The sequence below is a fragment of the Chiloscyllium punctatum genome, chromosome 15 (genome assembly GCF_047496795.1).
Source record: "Chiloscyllium punctatum isolate Juve2018m chromosome 15, sChiPun1.3, whole genome shotgun sequence".
NCBI lineage: Eukaryota > Metazoa > Chordata > Chondrichthyes > Orectolobiformes > Hemiscylliidae > Chiloscyllium > Chiloscyllium punctatum.
Window position 1 is genome coordinate 57442834 of NC_092753.1, and position 25304 is coordinate 57468137.

At 40.1% G+C, this 25304-nt stretch overlaps 1 protein-coding gene across 1 annotated transcript in view; it reads left to right on the forward strand.

Moving 5' to 3' along the window:
* Positions 1–2947: 2947 nt before the first annotated feature.
* The window catches only part of casq2 (calsequestrin 2), a 55507-nt gene continuing 33150 nt past the window's right edge, over positions 2948–25304 (forward strand). The window contains exons 1-3 of the mRNA XM_072585199.1: positions 2948–3706; positions 3917–4001; positions 22815–22915. Of these exons, the coding sequence (XP_072441300.1) occupies positions 3467–3706; positions 3917–4001; positions 22815–22915 (426 nt within the window). The 5' untranslated portion in view covers positions 2948–3466. The remainder of the gene's footprint in view (positions 3707–3916; positions 4002–22814; positions 22916–25304) is intronic.

Genomic DNA, 25304 nt, shown 5'->3' on the forward strand with positions numbered 1-25304 from the left:
GGTGTGAAGGGAAAGATTTAAAAGGGACCTCAGGGGCAACTTTTTCACGCAGAGGGTGGTGCATATATGGAATGAGCTGCCAGAGGAAGTGGTGGAGACTGGTACAATTACAACATTTAAAAGGCATCTGGATGGGTATATGAATAGGAAGGGTTTAGAGGGAAATGGGCCAAGTGCTAGCACATAGGACTAGATTAGATTAGGATATCTGGTCGGCATGGAACGAGTTGGACCGAAGAGTCTGTTTCCGTGCTTTACATCTCTATGACTCTAATTATGAGACTGGAGGTAAACACTGCTGTGAGTGCAGGAGAGGTGAATAAGGTAGTTGAGAGATCTAAAGTGTTTTGTGAAGATGGAAGATAACTCCTTTTCCTTCAAATGATGCAGCTAAATTCATAACTGTATTAAGGAACACAATCACTTTTCAAACAATTTTCTCTGTAGACAGACCTAGTTTTCACTTGAGAGTGAAATGAAAGCAAGAACTTTAGTAAACAGGATAAGTGAAGAGTATATTGGTTGTCCAAAGTGCAATTAAACTATAGATTGTTGTCCAGAGCAGTGGTGGTAGTAGTTGTTAGGAAATTTCCCATAGATGGAGTTGACTTGCTCCTAGGTAATGATTTGACTGAAGTAAAGGTTTTGCAAGGTACAGGTAATTTAGCATTGTAGTGGCCAGCGATGCTGCATGTTTGGCTATTTGAATAAGATAATAAGTCTTGGGAAAACTATACAAGGCACTTGTTACACTACAGCTGGGATACTGTGAACAGTTTTTACCCCTTATCTAAGGAAAGGTATATTGGCATGGAGAAAGTCTAGCGAATGTTCACCAGGTTCATCCTGGCCATGAAGCGACTGTGTTATGAAGAGAGCTTGATTAGATTGGGTTTGTACATTCTCATTGGTGTTTAGAAGAATGAGAGGTGAACTTATTAAAACATATAGAATTCTTGACAGGATAGATGTGGAAAAGTTGTTTCCCCTGTGAGAGAGCATAATATCAAATAATGAGTCACCCACTTAAGACAGCAATGAGAAAGAATTTCTTCTCTCCAAGGGTATTCAATCTGTGAACACCTTCACTGCAAAGGGCTGGAGATGTTAAGTTGTTAAGTATGTTCAAGACTGAGATTGTCAGATTATCAGTAGGGGAAATAAAAACCGAAAGAACTGCAGATGCTGTAAATCAATAAGGGAATCAGGGTTATGAGGATAAAGCAGGAATGTGGTGTTGAGGATTATCAGATTAGCCATGATCTCATCAAATGGCAGAGCAGAATTGATGGGCTGAATGGCCTATTTCTGCTCCTATGTGTTATGGTCTTCTGGTTAATGCAATAAACCTTATTGTTATCTAAGAATAGTGCCTCTTCTAGAGTGGTGTACCCTTTGCCACTAATCACTAGATATACCCAGTACAAAGCAAAAACAGAGGAGAACTGGTGGTTGCGAACTGACTCAAGCATCCCTTATCCAGTACCACACACTGGTAGAGGTGACAAATGCTACAAGGTGCTAGTAGTGGTCATCTTGAAAAATACCACACATAGTACAAAGACATCTATGATTCCTGATGAAGAGCTTATTCTCCTGTTCCTCGGATGCTACCTGACCTGCTGTGCTTTTCCAGCACCACACTCTCGACATAGTACAAAGAGGTGGAGAAAGTGAGGACTGCAGATGCTGGTTCCTGAAGAAGGGCCTATGCCCGAAATGTCGATTCTCCTGCTCTTCGGATGCTGCCTGGCCTGCTGTGTTTTTCCAGCATCACATTTTTCAAGATAGTACGAAGAGGTGTAAACATGGTGCACCAGGCCATGTCTTGATGGCAGAAATGCAGCTACTTTCTTCTAGGCTGTAGTTCTAGCACTCTGAAAAGAAGAAAAATAAGGAAATTATTTTAGTGCACTCAATTAATCAAATCTCGTGCACCCCCAGCCTTTAGACTGGAAAAGAAGCCATGAACAGGTTTTCTAAGGAAAAGCAACAAGTTATGACATAATCAGGTTCAGTGGCACAGAGAAGTAGTTTTTCACTTCCTCAGATTCCCACAGTGAGGAAAAATCATCACTATTCTGATGAGAAAAACTTAATGTATAACCAGTGGATATGAAATGTAGATTATAATCCTTTAGAGAACACAAGTATTTTGGTCAGTGTTATTAACAGAATCAGAGGAATCGTTTACAAACTGTTGGCATAACATGCACAGATACGAAACATATGTACAGTGCATTTCTGAATCTGAATAAAAATGTATATGTATACACAATTCATCCATGTGGCATTTTGACTCCGAAAGTGGGTTTACTGCTTTATAGTTCAGTGGAGGGCGCTGTTCTTCAGTTGTATTGGAGGGATCAAACTGATGCTTGCGGATTGTCAGAGGGAGGTAGGAGGTGACTTCTTTTATCGACTTGTCAATCATTAACACTCATTGCACAACCTTTATAACGCTGAAACCCTGAGAATGATGCGCGCTGTGAACCAGTTAGTATTGTGATAAGGTACAGCCAATGAACCGTTAATAATCACTGAAATAATTGAAACCAGACTTCTTGTAAATGATAAACTAGGATTCATCTTTGCATTTATTTTGTCGCCACGGAATTTTTCGAGCAGTGCGTTTTAAAATATATCCACGAAATATGTTTTCTTCGGAACATAACGCATTGAATAACATTACAGCTCGAGTGCTGGATTTAGATTAAACTATTTTACATTATTACACTTTGATTTTACAATTGAGAAAGAAGTTCGATTATTCTTTAATGTATTTTTGAATACATTGAAAAGTGCACTATGACACAATCAGATCGGGTTGCTAGTGTTACAGATCCTACAATAAACTATCTGGCTGGCCTCCTGGGTATGGGTTCTAATGGTCTATATAAAGCAGAATGGTACAATCATTCACTCCGCCTGCGTGTGAAGTATTCTCTCTTCATCCCCGTAACCTTTCCAAACAGCGTCAGCGTGCCAAGATGGAAACATAATCTGCATTCAGCTTTAGTTGCTTTGAGAGATGGAAGGTAACGTTAATATCAGGCGGATAGGTGTTTTTTTTTACTGTTTGCAGTGTCTATCTGAAAGGTCAATCTCTCCCTCCCCTCCTCAGATAAGCCCTTCAAAATGAGGATGGCGAATCTCCCTTTGCCTCGTGCCTTTGCTGTTTCAGTGCAGAGTATTTTTAGCTGGAAACAACTGGCTTCTTAAAATGGAGTTTGTAATGGTAAGGGTGCAGGAGGTTGGTATGTGAGGTATCTGGGCTCTGCCTCCATCGATTCTTTCTCCAGGGACTGTTCTAACTTTGTTACCTCTCCCTCTCTCTCCCTGTTTCTCTGATCAGGAGGTATAACAAGTACTAAAGAAGGAAGGCAAAATCTTTCCAGCGAACCAATTTTATTACCCCTGTTTTTGTTTTTGTGTCTGGTATTGTGTGAATAATATAACTTTTACAATGAATGCAGTCTGGCTCTGTTTGGCGGCTGTCTTTGTCGCTTGCATCAGCTGTAGAGCAGAAGATGGACTTGAATTCCCCCGGTATGATGGAAAAGACAGAGTTGCCGACGTCGACATGAAAAACTACCAAAAGATTTTGGAAAAGTATGATATCCTGTGCCTGTTGTACCACGCGTCGGTCCCTGCGGGAGACAAAGTTGCTCAGAAACGGTTTGACCGCGCGGAATTGGTTCTCGAGGTAAGGCATGATTCAGGGTTGATCCTGTTGGGGACTCTTTAAACTTGGACAAAGTACTTAAAACACTCCCAGCAGTATGTTTACAGCCGAGGACTGACTTTGATCAACTCCGCACTTTTGCATAGTAAAGGCACATGCGAACTTTATTTGAAAATTGCAAGAGATCAAAGCTAATAGTTTATGTTTGTTTCCCTTCTCTTTTCGAGACAGCTGGCAGCTCAGGTCTTGCAAGACAAGAACATTGGATTTGGGCTTGTAGATGAGAAGAAGGATGCAAAGCTGGCTAAGAAACTGGGTGAGAAGTAAATTGTTGAAACTAATTGACACATGTTAACTCCTGAAAACAATTCCTAAGCTGAGAACCCCTCAGACTACTAACTACTGTTGCTGACATTGCTGAATATAATAACAACCAGAGAAGATGGGGGCATCGTTTAATGAAATATTTATGCAAAAAGACAAGTCCTATCATACTTCCAGTCCACTTTGAGACAGTTCCATCATTCAATAAGATCGTGACTGATTCATTTGTTTGGAGTCCCAACTTCACATTCGTCCCCTCACAACCCCCATCAGGTGTATTAAAAAGTAAAATTTTAAAAAGTCTTAGAAGTATTTTATGACCACTGCATTCTGAGGGAGAGCGTTCCAAATTTGTACAAGTCCCTGAAAGAAAAGAAAATTCTCTGCATCTCTGTCCTGAAAGGGTGATCCCTGATTTCCAGTGTCCACTAGTTCTGTACTCACCCACAAGTGTGAACATCCTTTCTATGTCTACCTTGTAAAGACTATTCAGGATCTTATCAAGTCACCATAGTCTTACCAGACCATAGGCTGGTCTCTCAGAGAGAGACGATTGATGGTGATTTTGACCTGAGGGCTACCATACCACAGGCAAAGGGTAAGTTTAAGAAGGAGAGTCCTTTGTGGTAATCTCAGCCAAGTGTAGAGATTGGACCCACACTGTTGGCATCACACTGCTTCACAAGCCAACTGTCCAGCCAATTGAGCTAAACCAACCCGCACAGGATCTTATACACTGAATCAAATCAAATGTATTTATTTACAAGATGCTTCCTGAGTAGAAGGCATGTTGTGATCTCAATTTGTAACCTTTCCAAAAGCCCCTTCACTTTGCTCCTGGCAGAGAACTTTTTCATCATCACTCCCACTTTTTTTTAAATGTTTTTTAAATATTGAGATCATTTACTTGCCTTTTTCTCTGCCCAGCAAAAGCAAAAGTATTATGCTTTAAATACTGCTTATAGCAAATAAACTGAAAATTCAATCCCAGCCTTATGCTTGGAATTAATTGACTTTGTTTTGTGCATTGCCAGCATGACTTCCTTGGATTTGCTCTTTACAATTTTAATTATACAATGTAACATTATGTTTATCTTGGAAAGTAAAATCACCATAGTCCCACTCACTCATTAGAGAGATGACTGTTAGTGAGTTTAACTTGAGGGTTTCCATGCCTTAGGCAAGGAGTGAAGTTAAGGTCAGACCTTCATGGTGACCTCAGATACAGGATTTGAACCTGCCTTGTTGGTGTTACTCCACATTGCAAACCAGTCATTCAGCTGACTGAACTAACCAATTCAGGGTGGCACGGTGGCTCAGCAGTTAGCACTGCTGCCTCACAGCGCCAGGGACTCGGGTTCAATTTCTGCCTCGGGCAACTGTGTGTGGAGTTTGCACATTCTCCCCGTGTCTGCGTGGGTTTCCCCCGGGTGCTCCGGTTTCCTCTCACAGCCCAAAGATGTGCAGGTTGGGTGAATTGGCCATGCTAAATTGCCTGTAGTGTTAGGTGCATTAGTCAGGGGTAAATGTAGGGGAATGGGTCTGGGTGGGTTTCTCTTCGGAGGGTCGGTGTGGATTTGTTGGGCCGAAAGGCCTGTTTCCACACTGTGGGAAATCTAATCTAATTCCCTAGCATACAGCATGACGATGATTCTGGACGTATTTTAAGCGAAATGCTTAATGTTGCATAAAGAAGTTTTAATATTTTTAATGCACAGGTGCATTATCTAACATTAAAGTAAAAACATAGAAGGATAGAAAATAGAAATAAGAATAGGCTAAATGGCCCATCATGTCTGCTTAAATTGAATCGATCATCTACCTTAATGCCGTTATCACACCCTCTCCCCATACCCCATGACATCTTTAGCCTCTTGAAATCTAGTTCTTTCATAAACATGTTCAGTGACTTCGCCTCCATGGCCTTCTATGGCAGAGAATTCCACAGTTCACTGAAATCTGAGTGAAGAAATTTCTCTTCATCTCAGTCTGAAATAGCCTGTGCGATATTCTGAGGCTGTTTGGTCATTGTTCTGAAGCCCAATGGACAGAGGAAATGCCATCCTGCATACTTTCTTTCCAGCCTTATCAGAATTTTGTATGTTTCAGTAAGATCCCCTCTCAATCTTTTAAACTCCAGTCAATACAGACCCAGTGAACAAAAACTCCCCTTATAGAACAAACCTGCCAGCCCAGGAATTAGTTTGGAGAACCTTTATTGTAGTCCTTCCATGGCAAATATATCTTTTTTTAGGTAAGGAGACCAGAACTGCACATTATACCACATCTGATCTCATCAAGGCCTTGTATAACAGCGATACAAATTCTTTGCTCTTTTACTCAAGCCAGCTTGCTGTGAAGGCCAACATACCATTTATCTTCGTAACTGTTTGCTGCAATAACATGCTTGCTGTCAGTGAACAGCGTACAACAGCACCCAAATCCTAATGGTCAACAATGTTTCCCAACCTATCACCATCTAATGAATACTCTGCTGTTATTTTTCTCTTACTGAATTACCCATGTTATATTGCATTCGCCACACATTTGCTCACTCACTTGACTAACCTAAATTGCCTTGAAGCCTCTTTACATTTGCCTGACTATCCTCAATCCTATCTAATTTACTTTATATGAAACAGCATTTATTTTTCATATGACCACTTGGTTTGGAGGTTTATGATATCATCAGTTATTTTGTTTTAGAAATTCAAGGAGTTAAAATGGGTATAAGCTTCCAACATGGCATTTTCTCATTTCATGCCAGAATGTGCTGATTTCCATATTAGCATGAGGTTTCTCTGCTGGTGGTTGAAATTACAGCTATTTAAAGTATTGAAGAGCATGTAAATAGTCACTAATGCTTGATGAGACTGATGCCACTGACCACTTCCCCCATAATCTTTCATACACCTACCCACGTCAATTCAGCACCTTTATTTAAAGAGATTTGACTCCCTCAAAATGCAACTGCTTTGTGACCATAAACGTAAATCATACATGTGTATTACCTCCTCTGTACTATCTTCATTAAAGCAAGGCCACTAATTTTCAGTGCAGCAAGGCTAGCCCTTTCATTCATGGCTTCTGACCACCATAAAGAAACTAGCCGTAACTCTAATGGAGGCCTGCAATGAAAGCTGTGCCACTAAAGCAAGTGTTGTTGAACTAACAATGGTAAGCTGAAGAAATGTTTTCACCATCTGGACCAGAGCAGTTGTGTAAAAGGTAAAGGAGGACATTAAATTTAAAGGAGTGAGGGCAAAGGCAATAGAAATGGGGAGTGAAATCTTTGAGGATGACTAGTTGTTCAATACCAAGTGTAGAAGAGGGAACATATTTTGGAGAGAAGCATGGGTGGGGACTGAGCAAACCATGGACAAGACAATTTTAAAAGTGAAATGAGAAAGAGAGAATAGGGTAAGTTCCTCGAAGAAAACAAAGTACAGACCAAGGCATAACTGGGTGCTAAAGGTCACACGTCCATTACAATAGTTAAAGTTGGGGATGTGGTATATTTTGTTGAGGCAAATAAGGTGATTGTCATCATCCACAATCAAAATGTAAAGAAGAAAGGTTTGAAAGAATATTAATACTGAGACAGGCAAGAGAGATGACAAGAGGTACTGAAAACAAAAAATGTTGGAAATCGCAGCGGGTCAGGCATCATCCATGGAGAGACAGCAGATTAACTTTTCGAGTCTAGATGACTCTTCATCTCGAGCTGACGTGAGGTATGGAGGGGGCAGCATTACGTGATCAGAATGTGAGAATGGCCGAAAAATGGTGTATCAAACTGCCAAACTGGAAAGAACAGGTGGTCCCTCTGGAGTCGGGGGAGGGAAGAGAAGAGATGGTGATAGAGAATGAAACAAGTAAAGGTAAAAGAAAGGGAACAAATGTGTTGAGTTCACAATCTGAAGATGTTGAACTCAATATTAAGTCCAGAACATGAGCTGATGAGAGGAACCAAGAGATAAGAAGGAGAGAGCCATAAATAGTTTAGAAATGCAGAGACAGCAAAATGTGCTTGCAAATGAAATAAAAAGAAGCAGTGTAATTGAAGTGGAAAATGGGGCCTATTACATTATTATGTCATTGGTGCCTTTTGGAAAATTTAAAGATTTGGAAAAATATTTAATTGTGAACCAGTGGTTTACTTTCCCTTATAAGGTTATGGATCAGGGCTGCAAACATTTATTGTGACAGCATGGGATGGGTTTCAGCAGCCTTAGGAATGTGATGCAATCAAATCCTGAATGTAATCTAATTCTTCTGGGCAACCAGCATGCAGATGAGCAGCACTACAATGCTTGGCAGTGTTCAGACTTTATTAATGGCCAGCTCTACCATGTCTTTAATACTGGAGTAGTAACCACTGTTGCCACTTTCTATTAATCATTTTCCAATTTGGGAATCTCTTAGCACTGACAACAAGTTCTATATTTACCACTTCAGAAATTTATAATGGATAATCATTTTAGACTCATAAATGAACATGATAATTTTATTCCACATCTTCAGCCTCTTTTTTTTAATTCAATGATGAGATGTGGGCTAGCACTTATTGCCCAGCTCTAATTACCTTCTAGAAAGCGTTAGTGAGCTACCTTTTTGAAATGCTTCAGTCCTTGGGGTGTGGGGATATCCATCATGCTTTTAGGAAGGAAGCTTCAGGATTTTGACCAGCAACACTGAAAGAACCATTATAGATTTCCAAGTCAGGTTAGTTTGTGGCTTAGAGAGAAACTTGCAGGAGGTGGTGTTCCTATGCATTTGCTGCTCTTATCCTTCTAAATGGAGGGTTCATATGTTTGGGAGCTGCTGTAACAGAAGCTTTGGTGAATTACTTCAGTGTTTATTGCTGCCACTGTGTGTCAGTGGTATAGAGAGAGAATGTTGAAGGTTCATGGGGTGCAAATCCAGCATGCTGCTTTTGTTCTGGATCCTCTGAGCTTTTTGAATGTTGTTGGAGCTCCTCTTAGCCAAGCAAGTAGAAAGTATTCCATCACACTCTTGACTTATGCCCTGCATTTGATGCAAAGTCATTAGAGAGTGAGGAGGTGAATCACTTATGAAGAGTTCCTAGCCTTGAATTTCTGTTTTAACCACCGTAGTGCTTGTCTAGTTCAGTTTCTGGTCAATAATAACACCCAAGATGTTGATACTGGGAAATTCAGTGATGGTAATGCCTTTAATGTCATAGTGAGGTGGTCAAGTTGTTGGAAATGCTCACTGTGTGGCACTTGTGTGGCATAAAATTAACTTGCCATTTATCAATCCAACCCTGAATATTATCTCGGTCTTGCTGCATCTAGACAAGGCCACTTCAATATCCAAGGGGTTGCAAATGGCACTGAGTCAGTGAATCATCAGTGAATATTTCCATTTCTGACCTAATTTTAAAAAGAAGCATTGATGAAGCAGATGACTGGACCTAGGAAACTACCCTGCAGAGATGTCCTGGGATTGAGCTGATTGATCTCAAGCAACCAAAACCAGCTTCCTTGGTGTTGGGCATGATTCCAACCAATAAGCAGTGTTTCCTGACTTCAGTTTTGCTAGGTCTCCCTAATGCTATACTTAGTCCAATGCTGCCTTGATGTCAAGGATAGTCATTCTCAGGAGTTCAGTTCTTTTGTTCAAATTTAACCAAATTGGGCATCAGTCAGCAGGTTATTACTCACCATGATAACCATTTGATAACAATGTTTACTTCCACTGATCAATTTTGAAAAAAACCTGTATCAACTGACAACAACTACCCATCTTAAGCACAATTCTGAAATATGTAAAATAAAACTAGCATGTTCTGTAAACCAACCCAGTCAAACTTTCATGTTTGCTCATGATTTGAAGGTGCCAGTGTTGGACTGGGGTGAACAAAGTTAAAAATCACACAACACCAGGTTATAGTCCAACAAGTTTATTTGGAAGCATTATTTTTCTAGGTGCTGCCGCTAATGAGGCACCTGATGAAGGTACCTGGTTAAATATGTTTAGCTGATGTGAGATTTACATTGCAGCCAACCAACAATGTTGACTTTGATCTTAAACGTATGAAAGTGTTTATGAACCGAAGTTGAGGAAAAGTGAGTTGTTACTGTGGTATTATCAATGTAACTGTATCTTCTTCAGGGTTGACGTACAGCATCTTGGAAAAGATGTTGACAAAGTAGGTGATCACTGACACGGAATGCGATATATTAATTATTCTGGGCAGCCAACCTTGAGATAAGAGTACAGTATTTGGGCGCCGCTCCATTTTTTAACATTAACAGCCAACTCCAACATTGGAGTAATTACTATTGTTCCATGCAATACTTGTTCAAGATGTCAGAATATGCACAACAAAATTATTGAGTTAACCATCTTTGTTGACCAAATGAAAGAAATTTCATCAGTTATAAAACAGTATGTTGTATCAATCCTGTCCATGCCTCAGAGATATTCTTTTAGGCATGATTGTTGCCAGTTTGAAGGAGAAATTGCAAGAAATTATGTGATTTTATATAGGGCCATAATTATCTATCAAAATAACACTGATGCTAAGAATGCTTACTGTTGGCATTATGCAAATACAATAGCAATTTCAGACAAAGACAGATGAGTAACTGAGTTTAGAAATGCAAAGGTTGCTATTCAAGCTCACCTCACTGTTAGCTTCTCAAAAACACCATCTTGCTATATGCCTCAAATACATTGAACAATATGAATTTGAATCTGCCCCTGGCACAAACTCAGGCAGGACATTTCAAATTGTGACCACTTAATGGTGTGCAAAGGATTTCCTAATATCATCTTTGCATTTTTTACAAAATGTGTTGAGTTTTTAATCTCTGATTCTTGACCATTTTGACAATGGAAATAGTTTTTCTCACTCTGTTCACTCCAGACCCTTCATCATTTCATAAAATACATCAAATTTCCTTTCAGCTTTAAAGTTAAAATTCACACAACACCAGGTTATAGTCCAACAGGTTTATTTGAAAGTACAAGCTTTTGGAGCATTGCTCCTTCTTCAGGTAGTTAGTGGAGCAGGATCATAGGTTGCAAAATTTATAGCAAGAGATCAGTGTGTCATCCAACTGAAATGATATATTGAATAAACCTAGATTGCTGTTAAGCCTTTCAACTTTGTTTAAGGAGAAGAACTGCTTCAATCTATCAACTGTGCCGAAGTTCCTCTTCACATCTTTCCTGCATCTTCTTTAAAGCCTTTCTGAGATGTGATGCCCAGAATTAGACAAAATACTGCACAGTACTGTAATGAGGCCAAATCAATGTTTTATAAATGTTTATCATAAATTCCTTGTTTTTCTATTCCATGCTTTATAAAACAAGGAATCATGTACTTTTCTTTAACCACTTTCTTATGCTACCCTCCCTCTTTCAGCATTTTATGTACATAAAGCTTCAGGTCTATATTTTTCAGAACTGTCTTTGAAATTTTAATCTTCATTTTGTATCACCTTTCCTCAAGCTTCGTAGCAAAATGTATCACTGTACATTTCCCGTACATTAAATTTCATCTGCCACTGGTTAGTTCATTTTTCCACCAGCTTGCCTGTGTCCTCTTAAGTTTACCAATATGCTCCTCTGAATTTACAATGTTCCCAAATTAGTCAGATACTGTTTATTTTTGCTACAGTCATGTTCTGGTTAAATGTAGCACAGGTACAGTATGCATAGTATCATGCTGATGAATTAGGTATTTTTTCAGTTAGCAGCATTTTCACTGTATGGTACACAAAATGCACTCCTAAACAGATTCCTTTCCTGTCAATATGAAGTCTTGAGATTCTTTATTACAATAATTCTGTATAGTATCTCCTAGAAGAGATGTCACATTGGAAGGTCAAGAAACAGGGCACAGGTTTGGGGTAATTGACTGACGAACAAATGTGACATTGGGATGATCATGTCAATGCAGCAAGTTGTTGGGATTTGAAGTATACAGATTCTGACTTCAGAAAGGGAATTTAATGAATATTTGGAGGAAAAAGAAGAAAAAAAAGCAGAGATAATGGGTAAAATTCAGAGAATGGGACAAACTTGATTGGTTGTTAAAAGAAATGGTGCAGATTCAATGAGTCAAATGGTTCCTTTCTGTGCCATACTGTTCTATGACTGAAAGTCCCCAACTTGTACAGCAGATGTGAGCTAATCTGACCAACAAAAATTAAATCCTGTCCATTTCAGTCTAAGTACCCATTAATAGCGTTGTAAATGCTGACTAAAGTTGATTGATCTCTCTGCCACTGAAAAAGAGCTACTACAGGTGTGGAGTATCATTCCTTAAAATTTATGTCACTATAAGAGATGTTTTTAAAAAGGTAACATTTTTCAACCTGTTCTTTCTTGTCCCTTTTAAACTTATTTTTTATTTTATTTAAAATTCAATTTTATTTTGCTTAATAATAGGTGAAAGTCTTATGACTACATCTTAGAGTCATAGAGATGTACAGCATGGAAACAGACCTTCGTCTCAGTAATTCTCAGAAATCCAATATAAAAACAAGAACACAAAATACTGGTTAGGCAAAGGTTGTAGAAACAAGCAGAACTAATATTTCAGATCAGTAACTTTCATCAGAATCCTTTAATCCAATTTTTCTTTTCCTTTCTTGTTATTTTCTCCTTCTGTTCCTTTTAATCTTGATCTTACTTTCTGCCACTTATTTTTCTTCTCACACAAACCCTAATATATATATCTGATTTAACATGCTTACCATAATTTACAGTAATTTACACTTTCCTCTCCTGCACTTTTAATTCTTTCAGTCTGATTGTTTGAGGCTATGTACTATTGCTGGCCCTGTTCACTCAGATCAGTTTCCTTGCTGCAGCTATAGCGGCTTATACTTTCAATAATTTCCATCCTAAAGTATCAATGAAATTGCACAGGAAAGGTCTAGTATCTGCTACAGGATATTATGTTCACTGTTTCAATTTGTCTTCTCTGAAGGAATATTCGTTTAATTTCAAAAGTTGTGAGATGGTGATGTTTGCATTTGTGCTACTAATACTCCTTACAATCTCAATAAATTCCATATATGAAGAATCCTGAAAGAGTCAAAAGTTGACAGTTATTGCAACCAATGCTGCAGTACTCTGATGCAATTAAACTTTAACAGAAAATAGTTCTGTCTGATAATATAAACAGAAACAGTTGTTAAATAAACAGAAATCTCCATAGATGCTGTCAGAGCTGAGTTTCTCCAGCATTCTGTATTTGTTTTAGAAACAAAGGTTACTGGATAAACTATGGATTTATATGACATTACCCTTTATAATAATTCACTTGGAGTGTTGTACCTAATTATGTCCACTTTTAAAATTCAGATATTTTTGAAGTAGGTTTGTGCTTTGCTTCACAAGGCTGCTTCTTCATTATTACCCCTTTAAAAAAATTGCATAAGACTAGATTTGCTGATGGCTTTAACACAATAGAAAATTAAGATTTTAAGAAGTAAAAAGAATGGATCTCTCAGGGATCCAAGCTAAGAAGTCATAGCTGTTATTAAGTAAAATTCCAACTGGAAGTGTGATCAGATTGCTGTCAGAATGTACTTCCAAATAGCACAACTAGAATAGAAGTGTGAAAAAGCGATAACAATAACAGTAGTTTTCACGTGACATGGAAAATATCCTTCAACATGGGTTAACTGGTAGTAACACATTGTTATCTTGCTTTAACAGAACAATATCTGTTGCTCCTAGGGAATTCAGGGATAGCATAAAAGCAAAAAAGTGACAAAGGGCAGTGGGAAACGAGAGGATTAGGAAGCCTACAAAGACCAACAGAGGGCAACAAAAAAGAAATAAGGAGGGAGAAGATTAAATATGAGAGTAAGCTAGCCAGTAATATAAAGGAAGACAAGCAGGAAGCTGGAAGAACGCAGCAAACCAGGCAGAATCAGGAGGTGGAGAAGACAACCTAACACGTGTAACCCTACTTCAGGACCTGCAGGTTTTTTTTGTATCTAAATAATATAAAGGAAGACTGTAAGAGTTTCTTTAGATTAACAGAGGGCAAAAGAGAGGCAAAAGTGGACATTGGACTGCTGGAAAATGATGCTGGAGAGATAGTAGTGGGAAACAAGAAAATGGCTAAAGAACTGAATAATTACTTTGTGTCAGTCTTCACAGTGGAAGACATGGATAATATCCCAAAAATTCAGGAGAATGTGGGGGCAGAGCTGAGTATGGTGGCCATCACCAACAAGATGATGCTAGAAAAACGGAGTGGCCTGAAGGTGGATAAACCACCTGGACCAGATGGACTACATCCCAGAGTTCTAAGGGAGATAGCTGAAAAGATAGTGGAGGCATAGGTGGTGATCTTTCAGGAATCACTAGAATTTGGGAGGATGCCAGAGGACTGGAAAATTGCTAACATGACTTCTCTGTTTTAAAAGGGAAGTATGGCATGCCTGACAAATCTGCTAGAATTCTTTGAGGAAGTAACAAGCAGGTTACACCAAGGAGAACCAATGGATTTTATCTACCTGGACTTCAAGGAGGCCTTTGACAAGGTGCCGCACAGGAGGCTACTGAGTAAAGTAAGGGCACATATTGTCAGAGGCTTGGATAGAAGCTTGGCTGTCTGGCAGAAAGCAGAGAATGGAGATAAAAGGGTCCTTCTCAGGATGGCAGCCAGTGACAAGTGGTGTTCTGCAAGGCTCAGTGTTGGGATCACAAATTTTCACTTTATACATTAACGATCTAGATGAAGGAACTGAGGGCATTCTGGCTAAGTTTGCAGACAATACAAAGATAGGTAAAGGGACAAGTATCATTGAGGTAGGAGGGAGGCTGCAGGAGGACATGTTAGGAGAGTGGGAAAAGAAATGGCAGATGGAGTATAATGTGAGAAAGTGTGAGATCATGCACTTTAGTAGGAAGAATTTTCTAAATGGGGAGAAAGTTCAGAAATCTGAAGTGCAAAGAGACTTGGGAGTTCTAGTCCAGGATTCTCTCAAGGTAAACTTGCAGATTGAGTCAATAGTTAGGAAATCAAATGCAATTATAGCATTGATTTTGAGAGGACTTCATTATAAAACAGGGATTTACTTCTGAGGTTCTATAAGGCTCTGGTCAGACTACATGTGGAATATTGTGCACAGTTATGGGCACATGTCTCTGGAAGGATATACCGGCCCTGGAGCATGCTCAGAGGAGCTTCACGGGAATGGTCCCCGAGAATGAAAAGTTTAATATATGAGGAACATTTGAGGACTCTCGGTTTATACTCAATTGAGTTTAGAAGGATGGGGTGGGGGGGAATCTAATTGAAACAAGCAGAATACTGAATGGCCTGGACAGAGTAGATGTCAAGAAGATGTTTCCTTTGGTAGGAGAGACTAGAACCTGAGGGCACAGCCTTAGAGTAAAGGCTTTTAGAACAGAGATAAGGAGAAACTTCTTCCACCAGAGAGTGGTGAATGTATGGAAATCATTGCCACAGAAGGCTGTGGAGGCCAGGTCATTGAGCACATTTAAGACTGAGTTAGATGAATTCTTGAGTATCAAGGGAATCAAGGGTTATAGGGCAAAAGTGGGAGAATGGAGTTAAAACAAAATCAGCCATGATTGAATAGTGGAGCAGACCGGATGGACTGAATGGCCTAATTTCTGCTCCTATGTCTTTTGGTCTTATATTAAGTATAGTTCTTGTATCATAAGTTGACTTTGCTGTTGCTAATCTGTAGCTCTGCTTCTGGATTTATGTGAGAAATCCATATTGGGAAAACAGAAAGTCTACTTATGCATTGTCCATAGTTTTTTTTTTCTTAATCTCATTCGAGTCATTAACCATAGTAGCAAATGCAACTTGGCTATTGTGCATCAACCAAGCTCAATGGTGGAAGTCAAATTTTTTACCATCAAATGCATATTAAATAAAATTGAAGGAATGGGAAAAAATATACTTCTATATCAGGCATTGTAAAGCTCCAACATTAATGTCTGAGAGCTATAGCCAAACTGAAGAAGGGGGTAAGGTGATGGGAATAACATATAAAATTGAGTTTGCAGGGAATGTACAGTTTGTCTTTCAAATGAAAGCTAGATTTGTTTTTGAAAGTCAAGTATCTTTCAGGTTATATAGAAAGAGAAGAGATTACTTTGCTTAAATGTTCATTTAAATGTCCTGAAATTTACTTTATTTCTTTTCAGGCTTAGAAAGGTGCTTCTAAAGCTTTTCTTAAATTGGCTGAATTCTTTTTCCCTTTTTCTCTGTCCTAGAAATTTATGTTAGTTGATGGTTCATGTGGGCTGGTTTACATCTAGATAGTGCATGTTGGGTGGACCAAAATGTTTTTATTTCCTGTTCTTTTCATATGCTCACAACTGTTATTTCCCTGTTTTTGGGATGGCTTGAGAAACACCTCGATGCAAGAGGATAGGTACAAGGTTGCCCAATTTGGCACTGCAGGGCACTCTACCAAGTGAACACCAGGGCACATTTTGGTACTTATGATACACATGACAGCATACACTACCTGCAGAACTGGAAAACAGGTGATGAAAAATACAAACAGAAAAATTCACATTTTATAGCACCTTGGCCACTCTCATAATATTTCAATACTCACAAGCAAACAATTACTTCTGAAATTAAGTAATTGTTGCTATGTAAGCAAATGTAGTAGTAAAGCAAAGAGCCAAACACAATAATGTGATATGTAATGAATCTAGTGGTGTTATTTGAGAGGTAAATGTTGGCCAGACAATCAGCTTGTCTTCACATAATACCCTGGGATCTTTACATCCATCTGATTACATTGACAGAGCCTTGGCTTGACCTCTGTTCTGAGAGACAGCACCTTTGATCTAATGACATTCCCTCAGCCTCAGACCGAAATGTCAAGTCTGAGAGAGCGATTGGACCTAAGACCTTTTGATTTATGTGCAAGTGAGCTAATACAAGCCAGACTGACATTGGATTACAAAGGATATATTGCACAGAGCCAGACTATTTGATCCAACCAGTGCATGTGATATTTACTCGAGCCTCCTCCCTTCTTCCCTCATCTATTTTCTTATTAGGGATATGGTAAAAGGGCATGTAGAAAATCCTCATATGTTTAAGCAGAATCAGCATAGCTTTATAAAATGGAAATGATGTTTTGACAAATTTATTAGAATAAAATAGAAAGGTTGGGGGCCAGTAGATGTAATACATTTCAATTTTTTAAAAACCCATGAGGTCCCACACAAAACATAAAATGAAGATGCAAGGGATCGTGAGATTAGGTATTGAACAGAAAACAGAGTGTGAGAATAAGCAGGTCAATTTTGGGTTTACAGACTTTAGCAGGCTGCTGCAGGGATCAGTACTTGGGCCTCAGTTATTTACAATCAGTCGTACGGTATATAACTTAGAAGAGGTGACTAAGTGTGACATGTGCAAGTTAACTAACAATACAAAATTAGGTCGAAAAGTAAGTGTAAAAAGACCACCAAAAGTTTCCAGAGAGACACTGATTGGCTGGGTGAATGTGGAAGAATATGAAAGTTGGCATATAATGTGGTAAAATATGAGGTCACCCACTTTGGTATAAAATATATATAAATGCAGGACATTTTTTTGAATCGCCAGAAATTGGAAGTATTTCCACTGAGAGAGACCTAGACATCCTTGTTCACGATGGTTGTGGAAGGAAATTACCTTGCCTGAGTTGGGTATTCATAGCTACAGAAACTAAAATTGAATTGAGGGAGACTATGAACAAGCTGGTCGACTGAGACCAGGAGACAAGACATTGTAGATAAACACCACATTGTTTTTAAAGCCACACTTTGAGAAATGAAGGAAGTTCAGGTTAATCTCAAATACTCAACTCGAAAGTCTGAGAGAATGCACTGTTACATACATCATCATCTGAACGTAGAGTCAGTACTAATGAGGGTAGTGGACACCAGTGTACTTGAGCCAGTAATGACCAGTGATTGGACAACTCCAATTGCAACAGTTTTAAAACATTAAGGATCAGTCCAAACCTGTGGCAAGGATTAATGCCCATTGCCTTTGATTGAAGATCTGTTCAGTGGGCTGGCAGGGGTGGGGTGTCAAAAGTCTCAAAGATGAAGCTTTCACTAGCAGGTGGCAGTGGCTGATGAATACTAACACCTGCTGGGACTCATTGGGACTTGTTTTGCTATACAGGTACAGGTACCCCCTGCTTTTCAAACGTTCACTTTATGCAATTTCGCTTTTACCAAAGATCTATCTTAGTATCTGTTTTCGCTAACCTGAAGAGGATTTTCGCTTTTTCAAAAAGCGATGATACTTCTTCCCATATAAATCATTTTAAACTTACAAAAGGTTTTTCTGGGAACGCTCTACATTTGATAATGGAGGCTACCTGTACAGGGCTCTCCTTTGTGATCATGTCAGCACATGATTTATTTCAGAGATTTATGGACCAAATTCGAAGTGGACTAAAAGTGCTACAATGCTACCTTAATGATTTCTTGATCATTGCTTCACAAAGGAAGAGAACCTGAGGATTTTGGAGGAGACCCTAAAATGCCTGCAAGCACATAGGTTGCAAGTTAAAAAAAAGGATAGTGTGATTGCTTCCAGAACTTGACTGAATACTTAGGGCACATCATCGACTGTAAGGGGCTTCACAAGGCACCAAAGACAATGGAGGCAGTCCTGGAGGGTCCCATTTAAGATCCTTCTTGGGTCTTGAATTATTATGGAAAATTTATTCCAAATTTGGTGTCGCTTTTGAAGCTATTACACAATCTTCTGTGCAAAGGTCTTGGAAATGGAACCTGTACTGTGAGCAAATGGATCTTGCTGTTTAATAGGCACCGAAGTCAGATATTTTGGTTCATTTGACCCTAGGTCGCCCTTGCAATTGCAGTTACCTCGCCATACGGAATTGGTACACAGCCTACCCAATGGAGAGGGGAAATCGATTGTCTTCACTTTGCATATGCTTATGAATGCAGAGATGTGATTGGCCAATTGGAGAAGGAGGCCCTCGGCATCATTTTTGGTGTGAGGAAACTTTACCACTATTTAGTCATAAAGTCATAGAGCATTTGGCTTGCATGCCTCTAAACCCTTCCTATTCCTATGCCCATCCAGCTGCCTTTTAAATGCTATAATTGTACCAGCTTCCGCCACTTCCTGTGGCAGCTCATTCCTACATGCACCACTCTCTGTGTGAAAAAGTTGCCCCTTAGGTCCCTTTTATATCTTTCCCCTTTCACCTTAAACCTATGCCTTCTAGTTTTGGACTCCCCCACCTCAGGGAAGAGACCTTGCTTATTTACTCTAACCATAGCCCTCATGATTTTATAAACCTCAATAAGATTAACCCTCAGCCTCCGACACTCCAGGGCAAGTAGTCACAAACTATTCAACCTCTCCCTATAGCTCAAATCCTCCAACCATGGCAACATCCTTGCAAATCTTTCCTGAAACTGTTCGTTTCACAACATCCTTCCTACAAGAAGGAGACCAGAATTACATGCAGTATTCCAAAACTGGCCAAACGAATGTCCTGTACAGTTGTAACGTGACCTCCCAACTCCTACATTCAGAGCACTGACCAATAAAGGCAAGCGTACCAAACACCTTCTTCACTATCCTATCTACCTTTGACTCATTTTCAAGGAACTATGAACCTGCACTCCAAGGTCTCTTTGTTCAGTAACACTCCCCAGGACCTTACCATTAAATGTTTAAGTCCTGCCCTGCTTTGCCTTTCCAAAATGCAGCATCACATTTATCTAAATTGAACTCCATCTGCCTCTCCTCAGCCCATTGTCACTTATACAGCCACCACTTTGTTCTGCTAACAATCATCTCCTTAAGTTAATCTTCAGCCCACATACTGGGATTTCCTCAATGGCAGCCAGAGTGTGCCCTATTCCTCTTGGCAAACTCAAATGGTATAAAATATGAATAGTCAGAGGGACACACAAACACAAGTCCAAACTGCTCCCAACCTTGAATGAAATGAAATCCATAGTAGATTGATGATTTTCTATTCTCTACTTCTCCCAGTCAGAAACTGTGCCAATGACGGTGACAGGTGATAGAAGGAGCCACCCAGAGGTCATGCCATCCATATCCTGTAGGTGGGAGTTGTTGGTTCAGAATGACAGTCTATTTTGGAGGATGAGACTGATCATCCCTCCAATCCAATGGTACACCTAGCGCCATCGAGAACTCACCAAGAGCTATTTTCGGTGGCCAAGTTTGGATGCATAAATTGAAGAACAAAAACAGCTTGTGCCAGGCTTGTGTCAAAATCAGAAACACACCACCATTGTCACTGGGGACACCCCTGGGAATAGCACAAACTACCATGGCACCATGCCCACATTGATTTTGCTGGCTCCTTTGAGGGTTAAATGCTGCTGCTGATAGCTGATGCTCATTCTAAATAGCCAGCAGTGACAGTAATGAAATTCACTTCTGCAGACTTTACCTATGAGAAACAGGACAAAATGTTTGCAAGGTTCAATAGCCCTCAGCATGTTGTCAGCAACAATGGTCCTCAGTTTCTCATGCAGGAATTTACTGACCACATGAAATGGAATGACATTCAGCACAATACCCTATCATCCTTCGACCAATGGTCTTGTGAAAGGATTTGTACAGCCATTAAAGCGCTAATTGAAAGCATAAAAGGGGAGTGGTCACTTGATTTTCAGACCAACAGCTTCCTGACCATGTACCAAAATACCTTCACGCCATGACCAGAACTTGTTGGCATACATGCAGTTGAATTAGAAGTTATGAGCTATGTTCAATTTATTGCTACTTGAAGAAATGCATTGTCAAGAAGAGTAATTTAGCCCAGCTGTCCAGATGGGAAACAGACTCCAGGAAGTATTCCTTTTGTAAGGTGACCAGGTACTGGCACAAAGCTACACCATGACTGAGGTGTGGAATGATAGTAACAAAGTCAGCCTGATGGACGTCATAGAATATGAGTTCCCTGATTTGGGGTGCTGTTAATCTGGTCCAGTCGAGGAGCCCTGGCTAACAGATATAAACAGGAGTGTCAGAGATTCTGTTCACTCAGAGTGGGCTGTGAGGGAGCTATGTCAGTGTCAAAGACAGTCCGCATGTAAATAAAGGGTGACTTGGTAACAGGATACCAGCCTCTGTGGAGTTATTTCAGTGTGGGTACCTGTCACAGTCCTGTTCAAGATGGGTCTCTCATCCTACATGGTCCAGATCCTTGACAAGATTGTGTGGTGAAGGCATCCTGACCAGCTGTTAGCAGCACATCCCAAGTTTTGGAACTTCCAACCACCACATAACCTCAAGACAGGACCACTGCCTTACTTCTTGAAGTTAAAAATACAACTATAGAGTTACCTGATGAAGGAGCAGCACTCTGAAAGCTAATACTTCCAAATACACCTGTTGGACTATAACCTAGTGTTGTGTGATTTTTAACTTTGCCCGCCCCAGTCCAACACCAGCACTTCCACATCATCATTTCCTGAAGACAGCACACTGTCTCCAGAGCAACTCACCAGAGCCAGTGTGGATACTGCCCCTGTGGAAAGATACTGTCTGTGTGTCCTCTAGAGTTAAGCACTCTTTATGCAAGAGTTCCACATATCACTAAATGAATCCAACGCTAAAAGTAAAAAGACAGCTAGTGAAAAATAAACACACACTGAACAGATTATTATTATAAGCACCGCCAACCCCCCAACCCCACATCCCTGTTTGTTGTGTTTAGTGTATCATGCCTCTGTGAGTGTTTTGCTGCTTAAATATAAAGTATTTGGAACAATGCAAATACCAGGAGTTTTATTTAAGAGGAAGTTTGAAAATAAATGGGGAAGGGTATTCTGTGTTAGAGTTGCTGTATGTTATAATGGTACAGTGTCTCTTGAAGAGGTGAGTCAAGTGACACTGGTGAGTGTTCAGCCTATGCTCATGAGTTTGTTCAGAGTTACTTGATCTTTTACAAAGTGCACCGCTTCAGAATGAAAAAAAACTTCTCTGTTAGGTTGCAGCAAACAATGAGTTTGTACTTTATTAGTTCTGACTGGAGCCAGTAACTGCCCAGCACAGAATACCAACAGTCACATGTGTGTAGAAAATGGTTCCCTAACTCAGTGCAAGCTCTGTTTGTGTGGTAAGTCCACATGACCTATCATCCTGCTACTGTCTAAACAAGGAAATATAATGACAATGCTTCTACTTGTATACCAGCATCCGATCTTGAAATGGAGGAGAATGAATATTGTAGAGTTGTGTGGTTTGACGCCTGTGAAGATTCCTATGCCTTGTTAGTAGGAAATAAGAAGGCCAACTGGCCAGTGGCAGGTTGTGGGATTGGCACACCCAGCAGATCTGCAAGTCATCTCTCCTGTTTGGGTTGGGGAGCAACCAAAGACTGCCTTGGAGAGGAATCTTCACATTCCAAACACTTCAGATTCTTCCAGCATATGCATGCCATGCCTATCCCAGCATTCTTTCCAGTGTGTGGCCAATGTATGGACGCCACTAGAAGTGTCTGCAAAGAATGATGACCACTTTTTACAGATTTCAGACTGTGAAGCCCAGTTTCACGATCAAATTTTGTTGTATGAGCTGCAAGCTTATCATAACTAGGACTGAAGTCAAACAGCAATTTGCATCAATAGTAGAACTACTTGTTGAAGCATCAGTCACTCAAAGCTGAGCAGTAAATATTCATGGAAATGTGATTTTCTTCCCTATGTTGTGTGAGATTTTAAAGCTTTCAGAATAACATCCAGCTTCCAGAATATGTTCTGTTTCACTTAATGTCTCCATTTTTCACAGGTTTGATCGAAATTGGAAGCGTATATATTTTTAAAGATGATCATCTGATTGAATATGATGGTGAACTATCATCTGAAGTCCTTGTTGCATTCCTTCTGGATGTGAGTAAAACCAACTCTGTTATTACCAGGACCTTCTTCTCAAGTAATTAGATATAGTTTTTTTTTTGTCTATTTTTCAGTGCCATATGTGGCAGGGTCACACTTAGTCATGTTTCATGTGTTAGCAGCTACTCAACACTACAGCTGAGTCCAAATTTTCTTTCCCTGACATCCATCCACACACTTACTAAGGGAAGACATAGGCTGGCTAACAAGTCCAGAATCTCAGATTGCAGTGTTATCAGTGCATTGTACATATAACCACATTATATCGTAGTGGAGTGGAGTCAGGATTGTTTCAGATATTCTGATAGTCAGTTACCCATTAGAGGAGTATTAACTGGACTTGAGTCAGCTGAAATCCCTGGTGACTCCAAAGGTGGTGCCTAGGAAATTGAAAATTCCAATGGATAAACTATTTGGGTTTGGAACCTTCCAAAAAAGCTCTTCAAAATCAGGGATTTCAGAGGGTTCCATCTCAGGTAAGTTTGATAGTTACCCAGGAAACATTAGAGGCTTAAAAGCCTACCCCAAGTCCTGAGTAATTGTTAAACTGAATCCCTAGCTCACCACTGACCAACGATGATATCACCTCAACCCAGCCCAGCCTAGCACTAGGCCCCTGCTGGACTGACCCCAACCCCACCATCGAGCACCCATACCCACCCCACTCAAAGCATCTGACACTCTCCCGACTGGATTTGCTCCTCCTTATCTACCCTGCCACCCTTTCCAGCCCGATACAAACCTCCTCCTGGTATGAACATTGCCAATCACCCTCCCAACCTGACCTTTGATCAACTCTAAATATTACATCGCTTATCTGCCACAGTACTCCCGAAACTACCAGACGTCCTATTACCTTCCCCCAAACTCCTCCCCCCTGCATTCCAGGCACTCTACCCTTCTATTCCCTAACCAAGCTGCCACCATAAGCCCTCACCCATTTGCCACCCTACCCTGCTCACCTATCTGACAAACTCAACCTACTCTCACCATCTGCCACCCTACCCCTACACCTAGTTTATGTATCTACCTATCACAGTATTTGCCAGAGTGGCTGACTTCGCTGTTGGACTCTAAAATTACAGAACATACATACTGACTGCTACAAAGGAGGGTGTTCTTTCAATGACAATTTCTCCCTGCTGGTTACACAGATTCTTTGACAGATCTCCCCTGTTTTGGAACAGGGAATTCCTGTCCAGGAATTACCAGTGTAGAAGTAATCTAAAGGCATGTACATTTGTCTAATCAGGGTCAGAAATTGGGTTTCTGATGCTAATTGGAATTTCTGAGTCATTGAGTCCAGTGACAGGGGCAATGATTGAATAAGCTGCTCAATTCTAATTGAAGTTGAGCTTAGTCAATTTTGTTATATATGCAGCCATCCAAGGGAGGGGTGAGTATTCTATCAATCCCTTGATTTGAGCTTCTATGGAAGAGAGGAGTTGAGGGTTAAGGAAATGAGCAACTCAGCATAGAATATTCAACTTTGCCTTGCTCTTATAGACTTAGTGCTGATTCAGTTCACCTTCTGGTTAGTGGCCACGAACGCATTGATCATGAAGTGCTTGGTATGGATGAAGAATTACAGGTTAATTGGAGAAAACTGGGCCTCCCCATTCAATTTAGCTAACATTAGCACTTAATGCCACGAACATTCACTGAAACACAATAGCTCAATTTTAGATGTTGACCAAGTCCTGATGTGCTCCTCCTTACTTACCCTGCCACCCTTTCCAGCCCGATACAAACCTCCTCCTGGTATGAACATTGCCAATCACCTTCCCAACCTGACCTTTGATCAACTCTAAATATTACATCACTTATCTGCCACAGTACTCCCGAAACTACCAGACGTCCTATTACCTTCCCCCAAACTCCTCCCCCCTTGCATTCCAGGCACTCTACCCTTCTATTCCCTAACCAAGCTGCCACCATAACCCCTCACCCATCAGGAATCCTGAAGAAGGGCTTATGCCCGAAACGTCGATTCTCCTTCTCCTTTGATGCTGCCTGACCTGCTGCGCTTTTCCAGCAACACATTTTTAAGCTCAAGTCCTGATGTGGGCTGACCTGGGCCTCTTCATCCTCAGAGGAATTATGAATGCAGCTAAATAATATGCATTTGATCAGCAAATAGCCCTGTGCCTAACGTATAACAAAGCGGCCATCTCTGAAGATGAGAGTTTTCCTTTCAAATGTTAACTAAATGACCTTATATCCTAACGCTCTAAATTTTAAATTGAGCTGAGGAAAAATCTTGAATTTGGAACTGTGACACTTTGGGGAAATTTTTACAGCCAACTGCTAGGCCAGCATTACCAAAAGAACTCTAATGTCTGGTGTATCATACATGATACTCATAAATGTATTTATTATTGTC